At 36.5% G+C, this 26,706-nt stretch overlaps 1 protein-coding gene across 1 annotated transcript in view; it reads right to left on the reverse strand.

Moving 5' to 3' along the window:
* MEOX2 (mesenchyme homeobox 2) overlaps positions 1-26,706 on the reverse strand; it is a 63,225-nt gene that overhangs the window by 14,339 nt on the left and 22,180 nt on the right. Inside the window, exon 2 of the mRNA XM_004743404.3 lies at positions 2,304-2,476. Within this exon, the coding sequence (XP_004743461.1) occupies positions 2,304-2,476 (173 nt within the window). The remainder of the gene's footprint in view (positions 1-2,303; positions 2,477-26,706) is intronic.

The following is a 26,706-nucleotide window of genomic DNA, read 5'->3' on the forward strand; positions in this document are numbered from 1 at the left end:
CACCGGAGTTTTTCTTCTATTTTTGGTAATGCTTCTACCCCCATTTGAAAAGTCCCAGAGAGCCTATTAGAAGAAGATGAAACCACACACAACAGAGACAAGTGTCCCAGCTGAGGCTGTCTAGACCAGCCGGCTCTTCAAACCCACCAGTGACTGCAGCTCTGTGTATGAGGCATTTAGGTAAGGCCAGCAGTCTAACTATCCAATGAGCCCAGTCAAAATCCCTGACCCACAAAATTGTGAGCAAACTGAACATTGGTTATTGGTTGAAACCACTAAGATTTCCAAATGGTTTGTTACATAGCAAAGGCTAACTGATACAAAACTGAAAAAGGACCTTAAAAAAACAAAAAACAAAGATTAAAATTGGTGGGTGGGTGTGTGTGTGTGCGCGCGCACGCACGTGCACATGTATATATAATTTTGCTTAAAACTGCACATCATTCTTTTCCATAAATGGCAACTCCAGAAGATAAAGACACATCCAAAATACCTAATAAATTTCCAGACCAAATTTACAGAATTGCTTCTAAAAATAAATTATTTTAAACCAAAAGTGAAATCTCTGCCTTATAATCAGATAATCACAGGTAACCAAAGCCACCCCCGAACAGCAAGCACAGAATCTTCACTTTTCTCTTGACTAAGAGTGCAGTACTGTAAACCATTATTTCCGTAAGTTGGAAGCAAATCCTAGTTTGTTTCCTTTATGTATCATATAAAACATGATTGCATTTCTTAGAATTCACAGTTTATACATAAGAACATTAATGTGTAATGCCTCTCCTCCCTTCTTTTTTTAATCTGCTCCCAGTTTTTTTTTTTTTTTAATGAAAATAAAACAGGTGTCCAATAATGCAGACTTTAGATTCTCCAACATTTCCAGCAAGCCAAATGTTGTACCCTTATGGAGGGAACTTCGTATGTGAAGTAAAGGGAAGGAAAATGTTGTGCTTCACAACTTAGGCACTAGTCATAACATTTAATAAAACTTAAACTGCCAATAAATAAAACCACATTAAAGTGTTTCTCGATACATTCCCACTACCCAGAAATATCCTTCCAAAAGCTGAAATTGAGAAATCAACAGAGGGAAGCAGATGATTTAAGAAATTGGATAAAATAATTTGATCTCCTAAGACAGTATTCGTTTGTCCACACCCTGTTGGTATTTCTTTGGTGCCGATGGGATCCCTGGAGGAGGTGCATACAGTGAAAGAGGAAATGAGACTCTAGTCCTAGGAGTGCCAATCATAACTGCACTGTCCATAAAGATGTTTGGATTTGCCTTTCAGGAATGTTTTTCTAAAGATTAGCAACTGTTAACCATCAGTTGGCTAGATTCTCCCAGGGCAAATCAGAATCCATAAAAAGAACGCACTGGGAGCACTACTGGAGCAAATAAAATCCAAGAAAGGACCTAAAATATAATTAATTAGAAAAGCATTTTTTAGGTTTTATCAACTGGGGTCCACAGATCATTAATTTCAAAGTGTTCTCTAAATGAATCAACGTCAGAATTTTTAATTTTTGAGACCAAGATAATTTCAAAAATATTTGGGAAATATTTACCAATGATCTATGTTCCCTTACTCCCATGATTTCCCAGCCGCCCTGAACTTAAGTGGCACCACTGATGACTTCCGGACCTTAGAGTATAAATGGAAGTGACATGGGTCATTTCCAGGTGAAAACATTTAAAGGTCAATGCATGAACCTCCAACTCTTTCTTACCTCCCGTGGTTACCAAGGACACCACATGTCGAGATGCCAGAGAGTCAGATTGGGTCCGTGAGTGATTGCTTATAATGCTGGACTTGTAAAGTTAGTATGGAGACTGAGCAAACAGTGAGCTTTTTTATTATGTCATTGAGGTCTGGGGGTTAATGTGTTATAGTAACATAGCAAACCCTGTCTTGGAGCAAGAGGAAACTAACATGGGGTTGCCAGCTTTCTAGTACACTAAAATAAGGAGATTTTAAAATACAATCAAACAAAATTGCTCACTACATGCCATCATTATATACAAGAAATAATATTTTTAAACCAAAATATATAGGAAGGACATAATTACAGAATAAAGAATGATTCCTTAAACTGAATAAATGTCGTTTTCTTTAAAACACTGCTATCTTATCCTTAATTGTATCATTTTGCTGGGCCAAAACTTCATCATGAAATAGAACACCTGTTTTCTCAGTGGTATTTAAGAGTCACAGGTCCAAATATTTCAAAAATGGTGAGAGAAGACTGTTGACTCAGTGTAATTAAAAATACCATATCACAATAATGTCCAACTTTACCTGTCTTTCAGTGAGATCCAGATTTACTGCTATCTCATATCTCCTCAGTCTGGTCAGATAATTATGATGGGCAAATTCTGCTTCAAGTTCTCTGATTTGCTCTTTGGTAAAAGCTGTCCTTTCCTTCCTGGGTTTGCTATTGACTTCTGACTTGTAATTTCCTTCCTGGGAGTCTGGAAAAAAGAAAAAAAAAAGAAAGTGAGACAATTAGATTTACTTCATTCATTCAAATGCCTTCAATCCCATCATTCATACCAGGCACACATACTGAGTAACTACTTTTTTTAGACACTGTTAGATATTGGAAAAATAGATGGCAAAGACAGTAAAACACAACAGGGTAAGATGCATTTCTTATTTTTTCGATCTGCTCTCCTGTCACTCACAGCCCAAGTGGCAGAGTCAACTATTTTTTCAAAATATGGAAAAAAAACTGCTCTTAATATGATAAAAAGATAAATAAATGAACCATCTCTGGAAAACAATTTTAGATACAAAATTGTGTTTAATAAGTTGTTTAACATGTACACTTGGAATCTAAGTATGATTGAACTTTTTAACTCCTAAAAAAAAAAAAAGGCATTGACATAGTATATGAATATTTAAGCAATTCGAATGTTTGGCAACTGAACCACAAGTGTCAGTTCAAGCTCAGACAAAGCATACATAAGAGTGTATATATATTTGCTGACCTTTTAATTTCTATTTAAGTTTGGTCTCTTTGAGGGCAATAGCAATACTATTCTTTTACTTTGTACAATACACATTCCAGTGTGGAATCTATAAATGAAATTGTGTTCGTATAACTCAATCTATGGAAAGTTTTAAAATGTTTTTTCATTATATGTGAAAAAAAAATAAGATGCACAACACTCGGGTGCCTGGGTGGCTGAGTCAGTTAAACTGAAGACACTTGAATTTGGCTCAGGTAGTGATCTCAGGATCCTGGGATTGAGCCTGGCATCCAGCTCTGTGCTGAGTGCAAAGTCTGCTTGAGGGTTCTCTCTCTCTTTCCCTCTGCGCCCCCACCCCACCTGCGTGTACATTCTCTTTCTCTAAAATAAGTAAATAAATCTTCTTAAAAAGATGAACAACACCTAACAAAAGGTATCCAAATGTCAAATCTTATAATGCCATTTAGAAATCATAATAATTTGGAGCATATTGTTCCATCTTTCTTCCTATGCTTTTTAAGGCATAATTAACATATAATATTTCATGTATCCTTATCATATCCCTGAGATGTAGGTTATAAGACATTCTAACATACTGAAGAACAGAATGTGTGCCTATAATGAAAACAAACTCCACATAAACAAGTAACAGGTAATCATACCAGCTCTAGGAGTTCAGATCAAATTTATCTTCAGGGAAATAGCAGCATGATGAAGGTTGATCTAGTTGTGCTCTCTTAAATATTACTTCAATTCTCTATTTTAGAGTACGTGCACACAAACTGTGACATCTTTAGAAGGTAAGAGTACAATGAAGTCTTCTATGAGCCCAAATGAGAGTAGTGATAGGAAAAATGAAGGGTAATCAAAGATTACAAAGTGTGGGACACCTGGGTGGGTCAGTCAGTTAAGCATCTGACTCCTGATTCTGCCTCCGGTCATGATCTCAGGGTCATGAGATCGAGCCTGTACTGGGCATGGAGCCTGCTTGAGATTCTCTTTTTCTTCCTCTGCCCCTCCCCCATCTCTTAAAATAAAGGTTCCAAAGAATGACATTTTAATTTTTTTAAATTGACAAATGTGATACGGTATATTTTAGGAAGGACCTTTTTGGGGAGCATTGGTTTCTTCATCCAATGATGCTTAAATATGCTAGGTAAACATATTATTTAGTGTATACACACACACACATACACACACATTAGTGTTCTTTTCTGTCTGGTGGGGAAAGTCTAACTGAAGTCAAGAGGGTCCTCTATAATGGGAATCCACCAGACAAGGCACTCTAATGTAAACAGTCTGTTCTGACTCTTCCTAAATCTCTGTTGGCCGGATGTAAAGTTGTGTAGGCCTAGCCGCAGCAGCAGCTACAAAAAGTTCACATCAAAATTTTGGCACACAGGCCATTACTTTTCCTCTGAGGGATCATAGGGGGATTCACTGATGCAGTGGCACCGTTGCAAATTCCTCAGATTTCACTGACCACATTTCTGGGCTTGTCACTTAGCCCTGCGCTGACTGACGCCCCACCTCGGCGGAGCAAGCAGGGCTTGATTCAGGGCAAGAGTGGTTTGTGACATGACACACACGGGCTTTACTGGATACTATGCCACTAGGACAGGATAAATTCCGTGATAGATGATGTGTGAGCTCTCAGACGGGCTGTGCTCACACAATGCCAACTTCCCCGTCTCAAAGTGGAACCTCCCTCTGACTCTTTTAAGCTACGGATTTGCCAACCTCTACATCTTCACAGCATTTAGCTATTCTGTGTGAGCGAAACTTGTTGATGACTGAATTTTTTTTAATTTAATGTTTCCATTGGCTGTCCTGGCAGACTGCAAACTCAGTCACAGCCTAGATTACTCAGATAAGTACCTCTCACAGGATCTATATTCTCACATGAATCAAAAGTATTATTGCCAATTTGGAGTCATGCTCAGTCTGAAATCTGCAGCTGATTATTCTTTATATGGGGACAATACTCCTTTCCTTTCTGTAAAGCAACTCTGGAAACTGACAGCAAAGCCAGAGCATTTTTTCTCATGAGCAATTTAATTTGAATGATTCATGATTAACACAGTTCCTTATATAAGCATGAATGAACAAATTCACATTGAGGAAAGCCTGTTGCTTTATATTTATTTTTGAAATACTTTAACTTTTGTAGTATTCAAAAGTATTTCAAAATCAGTATGTTCCCACACACACACACACAAAAATACACAAGTGCACAAAACTTGGGCCAATGCTTGTAAGAAGGTTCCTTGGAGTGGGTCTATATACATGCCCATCGTAACCAGAAATATACAACAGGAGGTTTATATATCCAGTGACTGAGTTTAAACAAAACTCTGGCTATAATTCAACATCTAAATCCAAAAACAATTTATTGAATGCCTGAATTGCAAACCAAAGTAGCTCGCAGGGACTAAAGGGATGTGAACTGCACACACTTACACTTACCATAATTGCACATGGAATAATTACATTGTACCTAACTTGACCAAGAGTGGGTGTGTGCTTCCTGAATTCATCACCTGAGAGAAAGTGAACCCAGTTGAGGTAGCACCAATGTTAATTAATTTTGTGTACACTTTCATCCGTGTAACTGTGATTCTGCTGTGGTTTTCACCCATGTTGCTGCCACTATTTCTTACCTATTGAAAACATGCTCCTTGGAACCACATTTCTGGACTTGTATTTCCTATGATCTTGGATTTTTAGATTTTTCTCTTTTTTTCCCCAGCATGTCCTGAAGCCCATCATTTGCTGACCCTAAGGCCTCCAATGCTGTCACCTGACTAGTTTTTCTTTGGTGGAAAATGGGTGGGAGACTTGGACAAGGCTTTTGGCAAATTACACACCAGCTTCCATCTGTTTTCCAGCTGTTTCAACTGAGGCAAAAATCCCTCCGTTTTCTTCAACCTCCCATATCCTATGCCAAATGGTAGGTGTTGAGGGGGGAATCTGGAAACTGCCTTACTTTCTTCTGTACAACCACAAACAAAATGTCACCATCTGTACAGTATATTCCAATGTAAAATATTACAATTGTTGTTTCTCGTCTCAGATACTTTAATGCACATGCGGGTGCACTCTCACACTCCCTCGCCGCTTGGAGGAAATGTTGACTTATGTGTTCAGGTACAGTTGGCAGTCCCAGTTCCCTAACCTTTTGCTCCCTGGGACTATGCTAATGGAAGAAGTCTGCAATACTTCCGTGGAGGATAAAAATTGCCCTCCAAGGATCATTTCTGTCTAGCATTTAGAACTTCTCCACATGTGACTTTTTATTTCCCCTAGTGCAAGAGGATGCCAAAAGATAATAATGTTTCAGTGAAGACAAGTAATGTAAGTGGTATACAATGCTTTTTAGCAAAAGAGAAATATTAAAGTATGATTGAGTATATTTTTTGGCTACCCTAGGTAAGCTTACTGACTTGTTTAAATGAAGAACATAATTTACCTATGTCTGTAAAACATCAAAATGTAAAGGAATGTCTCTATAGCTTAGACTACAATGAATATTTATTCCATATTCTGAAGGAAGCATGAATACTAAGCCATTTTCTATCTTCATCCTTTGCAACTTCTTGTATCAATGTTTTGTAATCTAATCGAAATGATAGATATTCTTTTATTATTAACAAAGCTGCACAAATAGTTGGTATAGGAAGCTAATAATTATCTTTATGTGAACATAAGGATTGTGAACAGAGGCAGGGAAATTTATAGAATAATCATAATGATGCTAGTATTTTCACATTTAAGTGGGAAATAGCCTATCTTATGGGAAATTCTTCCAACTTGGTACTCCAGTTTCTTAATGAGTAGGAATTTCAGCGTCTCCAGATTTTTTTTTTTTTTCAAGAATAAACAATCTTCTCCCAGGGATTCGTAAATCCTCTTGCCAATCCATGATCCCCTCTCCCGATTTGAGAACCATAGCACTAGTGAGCTACCATTACTAATGAGTAAGTCAGTTATATACTGAGATATTACAGGAAAAACGGGAGTGAAAACCACTATGTCAATCTGGAATAGGAAAAGGCACTGAAAACATCCACTGTATCTTGCACCTTTGATGTGAAAAACATACAGCTATAACAATAGTTTTCCTTGGGGCGCCTGGGTAGCTTAGTGGGTCAAAGCCTTTGCCTTTGGCTCAGGTCATGATCCCAGGGTCCTGGGATCGAGTCCCACTTTGGGCTCTCTGCTTGGCGGGGAACCTGCCTCCTCCTCTCTCTCTGTGCCTGCCTCTCTGACTACTTGTGATCTCTGTCTGTCCAAAAAAAAAAAGAATGGTTTCCCTTTACTTATAAAGCAAAGCCAAATTTCAAAGGCCATTTTTTAGTTTAGTAATAGTAACAGTAATGGTAATAGCTGTATTCAATACGCAAAAATTATTCTGTAGAGCTTTCTTGCTCATTGCCTCTTTGATTATTAGTCAATCATTCATTTCAATTCCCTATTTTCTGTGCCATCAATATATGAATCCATTTTTACCTTTTTTACAAGCCATTTTCATTTTACATGACTCCATTTTACCATTTTTACAGCCTCTTCTTAGTGGAGTTCCTTTGTTCTTAAAGAATGACATATTAACAACTGACTTTAATTTTATTACCTTGCCCTTTTTTTTTTTTTTAGATTTTATTTATTTATTTGAGACAGAGAGCAGGAGATCGCAAGCAGGGGGAGCTGCAGAGGGAGAGGGAGAAGCAGGCTCCCACAGGGAGCAGGCTCAGCAGAGAGCCTGATGCCCCTGCCTGTGCCAATGCCAATGCCAGCCTGGATCCCAGGACCCTGAGATCGTGACTGAGCCAAAGGTGCTGCTCAACTGACTGAGCCACCAAAATGCCCCATTACCTTGCCCTTCTTATTATTTATTTACTGTGTAGCTCTTTCTAATACTGAGAGAATGTCAACCTAATAGTTCTTCCTCTGTGCCATAAATACAAAGTAAAATACACAAAGAACTAACATATTCTGATGAAATTAATATTGTGCAATTCCAAATACATTTAATAAAATAGTATTTTGTTAAAAATTTAAAAAGAGGCGAAGACACACAAAATGGGAATACAGTGCAACTTACTTGAGTCAAATTTAGCATAGTTTTAGTTCTCACTACCAAGTTCAAAGTATTTAACACAAAAACAAACCCAGCATATGTTTTCTGGGTAAATGTAAACGTCTTCAACCTTGCTGCATACTTCTAGGATTTAAAACTGGTTACAGATGCCCCAAATTGACTTTATGCCTCTTGCTATATCCCAGAAAGAAAACATAAACTACAGAAATATCATGACCATCTGCCTATCAAAAGAAGGCACACATACATGTACATGTTTGAATTGTGCCTGCTAGCAAAGGATTTCACAATAATCACCATTTGCACTCCAGTGGAACCCCAGTGAAGAGCTTTTGACACACAGCATTCTGTTACATTTTCCTGATCCTATTAGTTTAAAGAATGTACCCTTCCTCTGAGATCTCATCAAATGATCTTTGTTCCTTTCTTCCAGTGTTTACCACATTCTGTTACTATACAGATCCTTTATTTTCTTAACTGGAATATAAATGTTTGATGCATACTACAGTTCTCTTCTATTCAGCAGTTGGAGGCAAATACAAAGATAATCCTGGCATTCACATTTACATCCCAATACATGCAGAAGCAACTGACAAGGGCATGAAGGGGATGCAAACTTCCATAGGCAATACCCACCCCTCTTTTGCCTCCTATTCAGCTCTTACATCAGGAAGTGGTTTGGGATTATATGGTGTTTCTGTGTCCCTGGGAGAATAAGGAGGGAAAGAAACTTTTTTCAGAAAGTAAGGACAATAAGTAACTTGGGAGTGTCAGAAGAATTGTGACTTTTCTAATTGACTGTCAAAAGGGCAAAAAGGATCTCTTAAGACTTCAGGAAACACCACACAGCTTTTGCAGTGAGGCACCCAAAAATTCAGTATCAGTTCTGCTAGCAGCTTGGTAAATTGCTTGGACATGGCACAGGAGGGCTTCCAAAAGGTTTTTTGTTTTGTTTTATTTTTCTTTTAGAAGACAAGTCTGCATTTCCTAAGAGTGTGAAGGCTCGCATTTATGCCATGGTTCTGAGCCTTTTTTGTCAAATCACCATAGTGACTCTAATATATTTTTAGAGCAGTAACTCTTTTTTTTTTTTTAAGATTTTATTTATTTTACAGACAGAGATCACAAGTAGGCAGAGAAGCAGGCAGAGAGAGAGAGGAGGAAGCAGGCTCCCTGCAGAGCAGAGAGCCCATGTGGGGCTCGATCCCAGGACCTGGGATCATGACCTGAGCTGAGGGCAGAGGCTTAACCCACTGAGCCACCGAGACGCCCCAGAGCAGTAACTCTTATAATAAAGTATGGAGCTTATTATTCATCTCCATGTCTGCTTTACTTCTCTGAACTCTAGACTCCAGATAACTTAAGATTTAAAAATGAGCTTTATTCATCTTCATATTCCCAATATTAAGCACCTAGTTCTGAATCTCTGCTGGAACTTTGATTTTCATGCTCTGGTTGTGGATTATGATTCTAGTGATAATCCTAAGGGATTTTGTTCTGTTATCAGAATTTAAATAACCTTCACCATAAACAAAAGAGAAAGCATCACAGCAAAATTGTTTTATATTAACTTTTCAAAGCACATATACCAATTAATAGCAGATGGGGACAAGGAATATTACTTACATTTTTATATCTATAATGTTATCGCCAAATATGTTCAGATAGAAAAGCACCAAATCAGTGCCACTATTATAAAATTTAAAACTGAGGAGACTGGGGGCTCTGGGTGGCTCAGTTAGTTAAGTGTCTGACTCTTGGTTTCTCCTCAGGTCATGACCTCAGCGTCCTGAGATGGAGCTCCTAGTTGGGACCCATGCTGGGCAGAGTCAGCTTGGGTTTCTCTCTCCTTTCCCTCTGCCTGTCCCCCACTCCCTGCTCTATCCTCTCAAATAAATAAATGAGTAAAGCATCAAACTATAGGATACTTTCATTCTGCAAACGGAACTCAACCTAAAACCTAAGAAATTCAGAATTTACACAGTAACTAGCAAACTTCTATTTTACACTTAAAATTAATGAATCCCTAAAAATATGTGTCACTTTTGATTAGTGTGCAAATAAAATTAAGCTTAAGGTTTATTTATGATTTTCCAGTGAAACTGTTGAAATGACAGTTTATAAGTCCTGTGGGATCAATGTATGGATGTTTGTTTTCTCTGAAAGTTTTTATTTAAAAATTTGATAAAACTTAATTAAAACTGGCAGTCCAATAAACTAGAGTCAGGGTGTGTGTGTGTGTGTGTGTGTGTGTGTAATCCTTTTCCTTTAAAGAATCCTGACAGCCATTTACATTGATTTAGATAGTTTAGGTAGGTAGGAATCACATTCTGCTTTGATGTTAGAGCATACAAAATGTTAGGCAAACACTATTAACTGGGTTTAAAAAAAAAATCGGGTCAGGCTTATTTACTAAACAAATAAGCATACTCTCTTAAATACTGTGCACTTACTTGTTTGCTTGGAACTATTGTCTACTAAAAATTTTCCTCACATAGAAGGTTTGAGAAGTAAATTACTTATTTTTAACCTCAGAAATAATCATATTAGAAGATTAATGGCAAATAATTTATAAATTGATTTTGCCTTAATTTCATAGGAGGAAAGAAACTATAAAAACAATAATATATTAAAGTAATAAAATAAAATAAAAACAATCATAAAATCCCAACCAAACTAGGATTCTGGCCCAGGCACCGAGCAGCAGTTAGTTTTCTGCTAATTACTGTTGGTAGAGTTAAATGTTTTGTGATCTATTTATTTATGCCAGCTTTGCCAGCAAGAAAGCAAGCAGTCTGGGGTGACTCATTTGCATTAAAGTCAATTTGTGATTATTTTTGTAAAGGGATTTTCCCAACTGGAAGAAGCGTAAGAATTTAGGATTTACCTTTATGGAACACTACCTAAATCCCTTCCACAAATAGAATTCTGTTCACACTGACTAGGGAACACTTGCTTTCTATCACATAAATATATATATAACCGACCAATCACTTCTCTGTGATTAAATCAGCTTCTTGTGTGATTTGATAATTTACCTAAATAATAAAGAGTAAGTGTGATGTAAACATGTTTCAGCATATTATGAAAATGACAAACGTGCTGACAGATCTCAAAATGTACAAATCATATTACCCCTTTTCTCCTCATCATTATTACTACTACTTACTCCTTATATATATTTTGAGTTGGGAAAAACTGCAGTGAAACTTACTTGGAAAAAGTCTAAAACAGGAGATCTGAGTACAGGGATCAAACGATAACTAAGAAGGATTTCTGACGATAAAATGTTAAGAACCGCTGGCCTGTGCCATAAAGGATATGCAAGCGAAGGCGGCTGGTGGCAGAGACCAGTGAAGCCTGAATGGTTGCAAGAGTCTAAACGATTATGAATAAGAGAGGAAAAGATGAGGCCTTCATTTAGCTCATAAATACTATTCTGGGAGATGAAAGAAGAGCTTGAGTTCAGAGAGACCGATTCCAGAGTTCTATTTCTCGGACAAAGAAAGGTAGGAATGATACTCAGGTCCAGAACCTGCCTGTCTATGGAGAAAGGCGTATTGGGAACTGACAATATTGTTGAACTGTGCCGGGCTCAATCAGAAAGTGTCATTTCCATACCAGCTTGTGCTATAATCTATCTCGGAGCCAGGTATCCACGGCCTATACTCTGTAGGTGTGGTGTGCTACATACATACATGAATAATTTATTGTGTCATGTGCTATCAAACCATTCAACTCAACATAATACTTATCCTAAAGTAGCTTACAATCAAGGTGGGAATAAAAGCTGCTAAAGATAAATCCACAAATAATTTTAAGTAGTTATTTGGGGTATAAGATCACCACAGCTGTTTATTAAAATTCAATGTTTGGAGATGTAGAACCTGTGTTTCTGTCAGACCAGTTTGTGGGAAAGAGTGAATAATATCGCAATTACTACATTTGGGGGGGCAATTATAGAAAGATACACACATATATATTTGCATATATAACAGATTCTAACCATCTACCCATGAAGCCTGTCTGTCTCTTTCTTTCTTTCTTTCTTTCTTTCTTTCTTTCTTTCTTTCTTTCTTTCTTTCAAAGATTTTACTTATTTATTTGACATACAGAGAGCACAAGTAGGCAGAGACATAGGCAGAGAGAGAGGGTAAGAAGCAGGCTCCCCGCTGAGCAGAGAGCCCGATGCGGGGCTCAATCCCAGGACCCTGGGATCATGACCTGAGCCGAAGGCAGAGGCTTAACCCACTGAGCCACCCAGGCGCCCCATGAAGCCTTCCTTTAATCCCACATATGGTATGAAACATTCTATAAAGTCTTAAGAATCGCTATACAGGAAACTTCTAAAAGACATTTTTAAAAGTCTTAACATACAATTATACATTTGATATAGAAACTCAAGAAGTGCAGTTATTATCTGTACATCCATAAAATTTTAGAAGCTAACCTGAATGTACACTAAAAGAATTACACTAGGAAGGTAACTTTTACTGAAGTTTAAAAGTAAAAATTATCATAATATACTACATGTGAAAAAACTTCTACACCTATTTCTAATCTCTACCAAGACAGTATACAAATGGTATGAAGTTAACTTAATGAGAGAGTGAGGCTTTCATCTAGGTTTGGCAGACAATTCACGGCTTGTAATTTTACATCAGTTTGAGGCACTCCACCAAAACTCACAATTTAATGATTTTTTTCACACGTCATAGATCACAGCCTATAACTTTTGAAATGTTTCAAAAGCTTATGAAGTTTAGATGTTAAATAGCATTTAGTCTTCTACTGCACAGTGGAAAGGGGCTTGAAGTATCAACATTTTTGTTGTTCTTAACACCTGTGAGTCGACACCTGTGTTGTACAGAAGACATGTACAATTTGCTCCTAAATGTAATTTTCCAATGCATACACACATGCATGTGCACACACACACACAGATAGCATATCATCTGCTTATCTTGTAATAATTTTCAATCAATGGAAAAGATCTTAGTACACATTTTTTAAAGTTTTGCATTGATTAAACAGAATTGTGATTATAATTAAAGCTGTGTAAGTTTATAACTTTACATGCTGCTTCAATTTTTTACATATTTGGAAAGGAAGAATGACTTGGGGGGAAAGTAGCAGGACCTTTGAAGCCAGCCAACCTGAGTTAGAAATCTACTGTTGCTACTTACTAACTGTGTGGTCTTCTGAGCCTGTCTTTTGAAATTCAGATTCCCCATTTACAGAATCCACATGGGATTGTTGCTAAAAGGAAAATTAGGGAATTTAGAGTGTGTGTATATCTAAGATGTAGAACCAATGCAATAATATATGACTATTATTAATAAAATTATTAAACTAAAGATAGATCCCGAATCAGACTTAATTAACTGAAATTTTTACTAAATCACATTAGACGTTTAATTTTATATGAATCACTTAACTGGCTTTTCACACCTAGCCTTTAGTGAAATACATCTTGATGTGTTTGTAAAAATGAAATTGATTTTAAAAAGGAGGTTATTATATTTTTTTTAGCTCTTTCTACCAATACATATTTTAAAAAACCCAGCTGTGCTCATAATTTCTTTGGCCAATCAGCAAGGTTTAATTATGTTTCTTTTAAAAAAATAAATGGGTTTTGCAAGTCTGTATGATTTTATTTCTTTCATATTTTCTTTTTATAGCTTTAGTACTAAAAAGTGGATTCAAAATTAAAGTATACACTTTTTTCTGAGTCTAATTAAATGGCACTATCTTTTATTTTCAAAGTAAGCCAAATAAAAGTGTATGTTTGTATGTATGTAAGTATATACACATACATACTTATACTCAAAACATTTAAAATATTTTATTTTCTTCAATCACTATCGGTCACATAGGCATGTAGTCAAATTCATGCACATTTCTGGTACATATTTAAAACATTTGTAAAAAAAATTTGTATATTTTAAAATTTTCAATCACTTGTGCAATATTTGAATCTTCTTTTTGAATGATCTGAAATGAATTATACCCAGTTGCTATTGGTAGGAAGGGAAAAGTGCTCTGGTTTGTGTAAGTTGCCACTTCCCATAATGTAAACACTCTCACCTTAGTGAGTTTCAAGCCACTGAGTTAAGGTGGTATCAACTGGTTCTCAAACTTCCCCAAAATTTTAACAACTGACTTCCAAGAGTCCCTACTTAAATGACCCCAGCAGAACAGTAACACCTTACTACTTCACAAACTAAATCCTGGTATTCAGAAACTAGCATAAAATCATGAATAACAATGTTTATAGTAATAAAAGAAAAGAAAGATCAATCGGGCTAAGAGCATATGCTTAGCTAATTTGGAAATAATCTCAAAGACTAGACAATACTATTTACAGCAGTATTCTGAAGTTCATCTACAAAACTAACAATTTTCTACAATTCATTAATAACCCTTATTGTTGTGTTGATCTGATAATCAATTCACCAACATGGGTAAATCACAGAGACTATGCTCATGCCATTGTCGGCAAAGAAAGGCCAGGAGTTGCTTTAAATAATTGATGAAGATTTATTTTTAATCTCGTGCAACACAGAGTAAACCACGGCCAATCATAGATTATTGGGGTATCCAGCAATAATCACCACATCTAAGTGCTTTGTTGTTTAAATGAAATACTAACTGTGCCAAACCTAAAGCACAATATAAAATACATCAAGAAGAAAGGGACCACCCTTCAATGTTCAAATACTGGAAACTAAAAGTATAGACATGGTCTCATACCAGTGAAAAGAAACTCCAAACTTCCCACAACTGCAATAATATTTTCCTTTTAAGATGGAAATTGGACTTATTTTCTCTTGAAAATTTTTCTACATTGAAATCACTTAAGGCACTTACAACTTAAAACAAAGAAAAATGTAAAAAATTATTTGGAAAAAGACAAGAGAACACCCGAATTGTCAGGACTGTCAGCAAAGCAAACAGCATTTCTCAGATGGTCTCTGGACTATCGTGCTATTTTAAGTACCACACAAAGTAAGTAAAAAATACAAAGCACCTGGTCTCTCAGAAGAAGTTGGCTTACAAATATAAACAGAAGGAAAATTACACGGAAACAGACATAAACCTTGTATTCTAAGGAATGTATATGAGTAGTTTTGTGTCACACGCATTTTAAGGGAGTGCATGTGTGTCTGTACGTGTGGCAGGACTAAAGGGGAAGGTTTCCTATTTTTAAGCTTACACTGAATTACATCAGGGAATCTTCTATAAAGGGTACCTATATGAAACATTGTAAATGAAAAAGTATGTGTTTATAATTAAGCTCCATGTTAGAAACTCCACGATAAATGTTAATTAATCTATACTAAAACACTAAGCTTTCTGGGGATAGCTGTGGAAATGAAAATGGCAACAGGCGTGGCACAAAACCTCAGGGACTGTCTCTATCTAACCACCTAACAGTTGTAATCCGTTTATCCTCAGTTTACTGCCAGCCTCGAAGATTTCTTAAATGAGTAAGTAAGATAATACACATGAAAGTGCTTCACAGATGTCCCCATAAATGAACAGTTTTACCAGAAATAAAGTTTCTAAAGCACTTCGAGATATGTTTTCACAATATAATTGCATTTTTCTTTTCCTCTCCAGACCTCGGATGAAGTGACATTGGCTTTGTATTACCATCTCTCTCACATACCTACTCATTTACCTCTTTCCACTCTGGAATATACCATTTCTCAACTGAAGAAGATGCTATCTTTGCGACATAGAAAAGTTTTGAAATTCAGCTTGATAAAGTATATGAAACAGTAAAATCCATGCTATTAAAGATCTGGGCTACTAGAAATACTGTATTTAAGTGATTAGGTTTTAAATGCTTACTATATTACAAACAGATCTCCATCACGTGCTTAGCTGGCTGTCAAGCAATGTCTTATTAAAAGTACTCCGTGGTACGTGAGAAGATGTTCATAATGAAAAGAGAAAGCTCTATAATTCCTAATTATATTTAATCACCAATTTGAGAAGAGCTCTAGTATTTTTCACTTAAATAAATCACACTGACATAAGATTAATATCCAAAGTATGAAAGAATAATGATTTAGTGAATCCGTGTTAACCTTTCCTATGGTAATAATTTATTTAAATGAGTGTTTTCTCTTTATTGCTAGCTCATTATCCTCATGGTACTATAGAGAATGTTGTTCATATGTCAAAATATATTTGCCACACTAAATGCAATTTAGTCCCATATTCTGTGTTTATACACATGTGGATACTCACCAAGAAACAAATACAAAAATAAATGTGTTATATGTTAAACAAGCCATAACTAAAGCTTATACTTTACCTAACATTTATAAATAAGACTCAAATATTGGAAAAATTCCTTAATTTAGGTATTTCAATGGTTCTGTGAGAAGAAAGTTTTTAATAGCTTAAGTAAAGTCTTCTGATTGTGATTATGCTCTAAAAATATCAAATGAGATTTCTGTTGAGAGGAAGAAATCACCATGCAATTCCCACAAACCTATGATACTTAAACATGCATAAAATGAGTGTAGGAAGAACACTGTGAATGCTCCTTTTAACCAATAATCCAGGTTTGCCTCATGAGCCCACTATAACAATATCTCAGTGAGGTCTCTGTGCTTCCCACATTAAAATGGTAAGACATTTCCAGACATATGGCTCAAAGATATGTTTTAGTAAATTCTATAGCTAAGTTCAACAAGTTTGTTATGCAAAAGTCTACTTTGATGGCTCGATTTCTTTGTCTTCTCATATTACACCATTTCCTTTCCTTAGTAATTGTATGCATTAAAATAGCAAAATCTCAAGGATCATGATCTAGGTTCTAAAATGTAAAGACAGGAAGCTCAATTTTATGGAACATGAAACTAAAGCTGCTGTGGATGGTTTTATGTTCTAGTGGCAGTTCTGCAAAATGGAGACTTTTAATTATTTGTAATAACCACCAACAACAAGAAGTCACAAAAGTTTGTTATTGTACATTTCCTTAAATTGCTGGAACATAATCTCTCACTTTTAAAAAGATAATCATTTACTAAAACAATAAGATATTTAAAGATTAATTAACTTCACCTTTTCTAGGATTACCATGTATGCATTAGCTCATCCTCTAACAAAGATATCACTTCAGAACTCTAATTTACTTTAAACTCCTCAATTTACAAACCCTGTTTTGAAGAGCTCATCAGACAAACTCAGATAATGGAAACATAATAATCTCAAAAGAATTGCCTTTATTCACTCATTGAAGTGGGAAAATCTGGCCTTCAAAATGCTAAATATTAACATGTTGACCCTATTGGGCTAGTGACATTCCCACAGCATTCAAATTTATCCTTATGACATGTACTTTTAAAATTACATTACTACACATTGGAAAATAAGTATCAAGAATAAGCAAGCTTTGTCTTTTTTTTTTATTTTAAAAGTCTTTAAGATTTAATGTTATATTGGCTTCTCTGATTTATTATCAGCAGTATGAATAATAGATGCTCACAGATAAAGTAGAGCTACTTTAAAAGATAAGACCTTATTAGCATCATTTCACTGAGCAACAAGACAGTTTTGAACATGCAATCATGATATAGGAGAATGCCTTCTTTTTCTTCAAAAATATAGCTACACATAAAGAATGATTTTATGCTGTTGTGGATGGGAGGGAAAGAAAGGAAAGTGAGGCTCACATCACACAGTAAATAAATGACAGGTTTCATCTGGAAGTTTTAACATGGCTCTCTTGTTGGAAGCTGTATGATCACTGCCGGGATACAGAGGAAAGGATAGCGAGCCAGAGAAGGGGATCTGGGTCCTTTATTGTTACCATTAAAGTCTTACATAAAACTGTCTCCACATTCCATAAAAATGCCATGGAGCTTCAGGAAAAATACAGACCTGAGACAATAGTTTATTTTGGCTGGAACTGAAGTTCCAGAACTGAAGAGTTACTGCCAGAAATAGGAACCAGCTTTGAGAAAAAATTTAACTGAGCTAGGATGCAGCGAAAGTGCTGCAGCATTAATACCCTAGTGCTTGGGGATCTGAATCAAGGGTCCTTTGTTGAGAACCCTGCAACATAATTAATCATACAGAGGAAGTAAAGAGCTTTGAGGCTGGAGTCTAGTTACCCAGGGAATTCCCTTTTCCTCTGGCACCCACTTGCCGGTACAGCTATAAAATAGGAGCAGAAATGTCTCACTCTGTAAATGATTAATATAGCTGATTTACATGAAATTAAGTTGTTCACTGGCTAAGCCATAGTTGACCTGGGTTCCAGGGAGGCCCTCCCACAACTTCCTGAATAACCAAAGCAAGTCACCATCTCTGGGCTGCCCCATCTCTGCTCTCCCTACCCTTCCCTCTCAAAATGGAGAATTCTTCAAGGGCCATGTTTCTCTAAAGAATTTCCATAACTAAACCGTTCACAATTTTCAAGGTGGCGATTACCATATGAATTCCACCCCACAAATGTTTATTGACTATGTAAAACATATTGATAAGTCATACATGAAACTCATTAAGGAGCTTATAAAAATTGTGTATTTGTATGTGTGTGTGCTTGTGTGTGTGCATGTGCACACAAGTGGTACATATACCAGAAAGATTTTTTTTTTTAAATCTCAACAATAGCTCAAAATACCAAAGAACAGCTTGGTGCCAGAAAAGAGAAACACCTATGGAAAATCGAAGAAGAATTAAAACAAAAACAAAAACAAAAACAAAACTGCATGAAATTGAGGGGTCATGAAATGTTTCATGAAGAGATTACATTTATGATGGTTCTGAAAGAAAAGGCAGAGCAGGGGCGCCTGGGTGGCTCAGTCGTTAAGTGTCTGCCTTTGGCTCAGGTCATGATTCCAGGGTCCTGGGATCAAACCCCGCATCAGGCTCCCTGCTCAGCAGAAGGCCTGCTTCTCCCTCTGCCTGCTGCTCCCCCTACTTGTGTATGTGCTCTCTCTCTTTCTCACTATCAAACAAATAAATAAAATATTTAAAAAAAAAAAAAAAAGAAAAGGCAGAGCAGCTACGAGAGAGAGCATTAGAAGGCTTTCCAGGTCATACGGACACTAAGGTTAGAGACTGAGTAATGGGTACAGAAGAGGGTTAATAAGGAAGAGCTGATCGGGATCATCCCTGAAAGATAGGCTGAAGCCATATGATGCCTTGAAAGACCAACGGAGGGAATGAATTAGTAAATTGTTGAGCAGCAAAAAAGTGTTCTCAGGGCAGGGCTCTAGTTTAACAGAGAGCCTGATAGCAGATAGAAAAGTAAAATGGAAGGCCTCCAAATTTAGAACACACAATAGAGATTAAGGGGTGGGATGGGCCTGTATATTTTACAAAACGACTCATCCTACCCTCTCAAAGTTTGTAGCTAAAGATCAAAGATTTTGAAAATCAACTACAAAGAAGTGGTGAAGAGCTCCTGCCTGCCCCACCCTTCCAACCGCCTACTGGGCATTCCTAAATTTTTCCTAAAATTTGTCCTGCCAGCCCCTGCAGCCAACCATTTTGAGTTAAATTCCCCAAACTAAACTAGCTCCCTTCTCCAACCTATCTGTGGCACAAGTTAATCTTCAAAGGACTTTGATTCTTTCTACTTGTCTCCATCCCCCACAACCTATTAGTCACAATGTTCTGTGTCCTTTTCCTTTGAGATAGGAAACAATACCAGAGTCAAGTTCAGCCTCTTGTGCTAAGATTGCTACAATAATCACTTAGCCCCATCCACAATTGTTTGCCTGCTTTCTAGGTACTTCTGAGATTGCTCTTATGCTAGTTTTAAAAAGTATGCTCCTATTACATCAAGGAAGCTATGATAGGTCTAAATGATGCTGGTCTCATGATGGTATCTCAAGAATATCTCAAACCAATTCCTTCTCCTGCAAATGCAATTATTCATAAAAGATTTACTGAGCACTTCCTATGTGCCAAAACTGTGCAGGATATTGAGGGGACAAAAAGAGGAGTAAGAAATTATCCCTGCCCATGAGGAGCACACAGCATTGACAAGGGAGAGAGAAAGGGAGGGGGAGAGGGAAAGAGGCGGGAAGATGGAGAAGAAAGAGGAGGAGGAAGAAGAGGAGGAGAAGAAAAAAAAGGGGAAGAGATAGAGACCAAAAAACCGCAATGGATTCCAATTATTCTCTTCTTTGTACTCTTCTGTACTTAGAAATTATGAAATACAAAATAAAATAGATTGGGGGAAAAATGACAAGACAATGAAGGACTGTGGTTTAAGAAGCGAAGCAGTGAATCTGCCTGATTTTAGTTATGATGAAATCCACACAAGGCAAATGCAAGCCAGAATTTGGACATGGAGAAGAGTTTTCCTAAAACACAAAGTGGGAACTGCATTAAGGCCAAAGTGAACAGAGAACTTTACAGAGCCCCTGGAATATACCCGGAAAACTGAGTACCTCAAAGTGCTAGGAACTAGCATGTGGGAAAAGATGGGAGAGGAGGCCCGGGTAAGCCCATGAGAGCCTTTGATTTCCATACTGGGTGTTTTCTCTTGATAACAGAAAACCACTGATGGTTTTATTTTTATTTATTTATTTTTTTAGTTTGAATTCAACTTAGCATAGAGTGTATTATTAGTTTCAGGGAAAGAATTTAGTGATTCATTAGTTGTGGATCACGTCTGCCATTGATGGTTTTAAACAGGGAGTAAAAGATTGATTTTGAAAGCTTAATTTTGGTATCTATAAATAAAGTGTGATACATGCTCCCTCTCGGCTGCTATGAAAATCTTCATGCTTCTATCCAGAGTATTTAAAGGCAGGAATCATTTAATATATCACCACCAGTAGGCACTGAACAAAAACCAATCAATAAATTCTAGCATAATCTTGATGGTCAAAGATGATAAGCTATTGTCTCTGGTGAAGTTCCAATGGAGTATCATTTCTAATCACTGAAAAAAAAAAAAGGACGTACTTTAAGAATATAATATTTCTACAGGATTCTTAATGTTGGCATAATAATAATAATGGTTAACCCCTAAGTATTTCTTATTATGTGCCAAGCTGTATTGTAAGCACCTACATTTAATGGCTTAAGTAATCTTTCATTTCAGGAATAAGGAAACTGAGACACAGAGAGAATTAGTAACACATACAAGGTCACATGGCCAGAAAGCACACAGCTAGCTAGGCTTTAATCCTGAGGAATCATCAAAGTCTGTGTTCTTAATCACTGCACAGGACAATCTCGTCCAAGTACTCCATTTTGAACCCGTATCAAAAGACATTTTACTGAAAGAAATGCAAAATAAAGAGAAAAGACCACTGTGAACAACAGTTAACATCTTGTAACTTCCCACTCTAAAAACTTCAAATTCATACATGATTTCAAAATTCTCCAGGTCTTTAATTACATAGGTTACCACATCATGAATAGTCCTACATGATTACTTCACAATTTCACTCCTCCAACATATGACCACTGGACATCAGCAAGCATATCTTGGGAAGAATGAATAATCTAGAACTTATCCAGTGCTTAACTCATCTTCTTCTAAGCCTCAGATTCTACCAACAAGGGATCAAAACAGCTTACAAAATACCAGCTGTTACAGTATGATATTATTAGTGAATATAATGATATTAGGTGTCAACTGCTTCGAACTTACGGGCATCTCAGCAATAAATTCATTTTCTTTTGACTTTTCTGAAAATTTGTTTCAAATACAGGTATTTTTAAATTAGTATTCTGCTCAAAAGAAATGATGTTAGGTGAAGTATGATATTCTTAGGTTGTCTCTTTAGAACGCTGCCACAAAGTGTAAAACTACTATGTAATTACTCAGGTTTCCTCAATACTCTCAATTAATTAATTTATAATATTTTTAACAAAATATATATAACATAAAAGCATACAACATGTGTTGTGACATCTTTTGTAAACATCAGTCAGGTAAGCTGATCTTCTATTCTCAGCCAAAAGAAGTTGTTCCTATTTGAAAGCAGCACTAACATCTCCACATGGGAAGAGAAAATATCTACTATGAGTATGAATAGTATCATGGCCCATAGAAAGAGTTAAATAAACTTTATGATAGTAGAGTAGCTGTAAAGACATCCTACAGAACTACTAAGCCATCATATTTTTTAATTAAATGACCCTTTTTGAAATAATTCTTGATTCACATGCAATCCATAAATAACACAAGGAGGTTCCTGGGACCCTTTACTCAGTTTTCCCAGTAGTCATCTAGCTAAACTAGAGCACAATCAGGATATTGGCCATGAAACAGACAGGATACAGAACATTTCCATCACCATAAAGAAGCCTCATGCTACTCTTTTATAGCCACACCTAATTCTCTCTGGACCCCACTGCTTCGTTAATTCTTCGCAGCCACTACGCTGTTTTCTATTTTTATCATTTTTGTCCTTTCAAGAATGTTCTGTAAATGGAATAATATGGTATATAACCTTTGGGATTGGCTCTTCTCACGGACCATAATGCTTTGGAGATCCATCTAAGTTGCTGAGATTCATGGATAGTTCCTTCCTCTTTAATGGCTGTCCCTCTTAACAGGGTCTTGCACAGGGTAGAGGTTGTTTTGCTTGAGTAGAGCAGTTATTCCTGTGTTCAAGTATCTTGTTGTGTTCAGGTATCTTGCTCTGTGAAGCTTACCCCTTTCCTGGACCTTTGCCTAAAGATAGCAGACTTCTATTGGAACTTTTTATGTTTGTGTTTGTTGGGTGTTTTGAGGTGGCTGGCTTCTTCAGCTCCAAGTCTGGGACATAGAAAACAAAAGTAAATGCAGGTGATTCACCACCACGTCATTCTTGGGTCTCAAAATCACTAACCATTCTGCTTTCCTGTCTACCTTTCAGAATCTTCTTAGGTTCATTTTATATACAATATCCAGTGTTTTCAGTTGTACTTAGTGAAAAGAATTGAGAAAAGTTCTCCAGAACGATTTATTCTAGCTTTCTGGAAGCAGAAACCCCCAATACTACTTTAATGTATCAACTTATTTATATACTGTGCAATGTTATTTTAAAATATAAGTGTGTCCTTTTTTGCAAGCAAGCAATCTCTATATGTTTATTTACAAGTATAGGGATTATTAGTAGGAGAAAAGGAAATGATCTTACAGTCTCATGTGTGTACAGAGAATGCAAATTTCATTTTTATGTCTGTTTTATGTTAAAGGATGCCTAATGCCTAAACACTTGAGAGCAGAGTAGATCAAATACATTTATTTTTAAAGTTGATGTAATGTAGATCCTTCATTCTCCTACAACTATTCAGGTACTTATTTCATTCTTTTATCAAACATTTGAACAAAAAATTTTTGCCAGATATTGTCATAGGTACTCGGAGCTTAAGACTCAATCCCTGCTCAATCAAGTTTAGGAGATAAGGATTAATAACTAATTTTAATGCAAAATGACTCATTCAAAAATAAAAGGTTGTATGATAAGCTACAAGACTTACGCGAGGAAGACAGTGAATATATTTTCTTTTTTGTTTCAGTGACTACCTTTGCTAGGGTGACTTAAGGATGGCTTCAAGGAGAAAGTGACATCTGCAGTGAGATTTAAAGAACGCATTTCTGTAGATACAGAAAGAAGGGCTTTCCAGACAAAAAGAAAAGCAAGAACAAAGTCTTACAAATCCAAGGGTACAGAATGCCCTTGCCTTGCCTTTGGAAAGCAATACTTTTCTTGGACTGAAGGCCAGCACATGCAAAAGGCTGGAGATTTGGAGAAAAAAACTGGCAAGAGAGTGTGGGCTATAAACAACATGGAACATATTAATTTGACGATTTTAATCAGGGTAGGATTAGATAGGTGTGCCTGAAGAGCCGAAACCTGACCTTATTCTTTAGAACCTTTCCACTTATACCTCCCCACAAGACTTTCTGAATTCAGGCACAACTGACATTTTAGATCCAATAATCCTTTCTTCTGGGGACTGTCATGTACACTGGAAGTTATTTAACAGAATCCTTGGCTCCTAACCACTAGTTGCCAATAGCATTCCACACATGAAAATAATTCGTCTCTAGATATTACCAAATGTCTCCTGGTTCAAGAACAACTGAGGCTGCCTTTGAGTTCCAACACTAAGCTTGACGCATAGTCAGTGGTCAAGGAAAGATGTTTAAATCGACCATCACACCCGCATTTAAAAAAATAAATAAATTAAGAAGGAAGAAGCATTGGGATAAACTGGGGAGAAACTCTTGTAATTATACAGTTGAAAGACTATATTCTAAACGAAGAGATTACGGAATGGGGTTATATGAAAAAGTGATTCAGAATGGAAAATCGGTAGTTTTTGGTGACAAAATACATGAATAATTCTACTATTTGTAAGTGGCTTTCTTCTTTCCTTATCCAACTTGTCATGATCTATAACTGAGATCTTAGGTTTAAGATAATAAGCATGGTTTGAGAGGGGAATATTCAAATTATTTCAATTTTCTTCTTAATTGATGAATGCATTACCATTCATTAAATGGATTTGGTTAAATGGGCACCTACATAATATATGGGGCCTGAGCTTTGAGACACTTTCTGCTTTTTGAATCAACCACACATTTTGAAAAAAGTACAGCACTTTGCCAATGAGAGGCACTCAATATGCACATTATAAATGATTGAAAGACTGAAGGAGTGGGGGAGATGAATCAATCATCTTAAAAATATGATCAACCATTTCAAACTGGCATTCTTAAATGGGTTTTCCATTTATGGCTGGGCAAACACACACAGTTCCCTGTGTAACACAGAATGTATTTATTATACGCCTGGCAGTGATTAGGAGAGTGCTCTGTGTAGCCACGAAGGAAAGTCACTCTCTGAAAGATGCTAATGTCACAAAACCTAAGCCTATCATTTTGGCAGGATCAGCACCACTCTGACGACTTAAGCTAACTGACAAATGTCCGGAACCGATAATGACTGGCTGAGGTAACAGACACAGGTTCTCCCACCATCACAGTTCTATTTAATCACATGAGATAACATTATGAAATGGAAAGAGTCCAGTTAAATAGGTAAGATGAAAATAATTTCATAGTTAGAGCTATGCAAAGGTGACTATTTCATTTTTATTTTAGGCAAGGCCATCCTTCCACGTTGGAATTAAAAAGGACAAGACCCCTGCTCCCCCACATTATAGTGTATTCTCTTTTTGCATGTTGACGAAGGGAATCTGGAACAGAAAATCAATACTGCTACTGCTATTTGCCTTCTGGATTACGTTGGAGAAAACAATAAAATAAACTCTATATAACTATAGAGCAAATCAGTTGCTCTATATTTAGCAGTTTTGAGGTCTTCAAAGAACACACCATCTTAATGCTACAAAATTTTTTCTTTAGGGAAGTATTTGGGTTTTAGTGTTTTTTTAGTTCTCCATTTTCCTAAGCTAAAAACAATTCAGTATAGTTAGGAAAAAAATCTCAAATTGACTATATTTATAATCAACAAAGAGGTGTATATATCAAATGGCTCCTACAGAATGAGGAGATTATCAGCTGTACAATATTCTAATGAGGTTTTTACTACTGGTAGAACAGAATTTTTTTTCTTTTAAGATTTTATTTATTCACTTGACACAAAGAAAGAGAGCACAAACAGGGGGAGCAGCAGGGAGAGGGAGAAGCAGGCTCCCTGTGGAGCAGGGAGCCCATGCAGGGCTCAATCCCAGGATCCTGGGATCATGATCTGAGCCACAGGCAGATGTTAATTGACTGAGCCACCCAGGTGCCTGCAGATCAGAACTTTTGAATGAAATGGATTCAAAATAAAGGAATAAAGATAGGGCTGAGAAAATTAAACATACCTTGTAAGCTGCCAGGCAATAATATTTTTCAAGGTTAAGTAATGTATTAATCCCCTATAGGAATATGCAGACTTTTAGTTTCCATAGTCTTATAAGCCAAATTTTGATATGTTTGGCTTGGAAAAATGGAGCAATCCCCCATTCCTTCAAAAGTTTCCAATCCTTTTTAATATTCACACAGAGCAGTGACTGATATTTTTGGTAATGTATTTGTATTTCATCTTGATATTCATAAAGAATGAAGCCATTCCAAAAGATTTATGATTGCATGTAGTGCATATAAAAATTTAAAAACAGGGGTGCCTGGGTGGCTCAGTCATTAAGCATCTGCCTTCAGCTCAGGTCCTGATCCCAGGCTTCTGGGATGGAGCCCCACATTGGGCTCCTTGCTTGGTGGGAAGCCTGCTTCTCCCTCTCCCACTCCCCCTGCTTGTGTTCCCTCTTTTGCTGTGTCTCTCTCTGTCAAACAAATATATAAAATCTTAAAAAAAATTTTTTTTAAACACATTCTATTAAATCAATGAACATTTCCCATAATTAGAAATCAATAAACTCAAAGACAATGTATTCTTCATGTTCTGGATTATCAATGTGATAGCAAAGGAAGTCCTAGAATTAAAAGTCCTCTGGACCTTTTTATCAAATAACTCAGAGATGTACATTACTCAATCCACAAATATACTAACATAGTGGTCATTCCCACGTCTGTATATAGTCAAAGATATACCTATGGACAGAAAATCAACTTTCCCATTGTAGCTCCAAATGACTAGGGCCACACAGAACATACTTTTTCACAGCCACAAACTGCATT

The sequence above is a fragment of the Mustela putorius genome, unplaced genomic scaffold (assembly GCF_011764305.1).
Source record: "Mustela putorius furo isolate JIRA1106 unplaced genomic scaffold, ASM1176430v1.1 tig00003845_pilon_pilon_pilon, whole genome shotgun sequence".
Taxonomy (NCBI): Eukaryota; Metazoa; Chordata; class Mammalia; order Carnivora; family Mustelidae; genus Mustela; species Mustela putorius.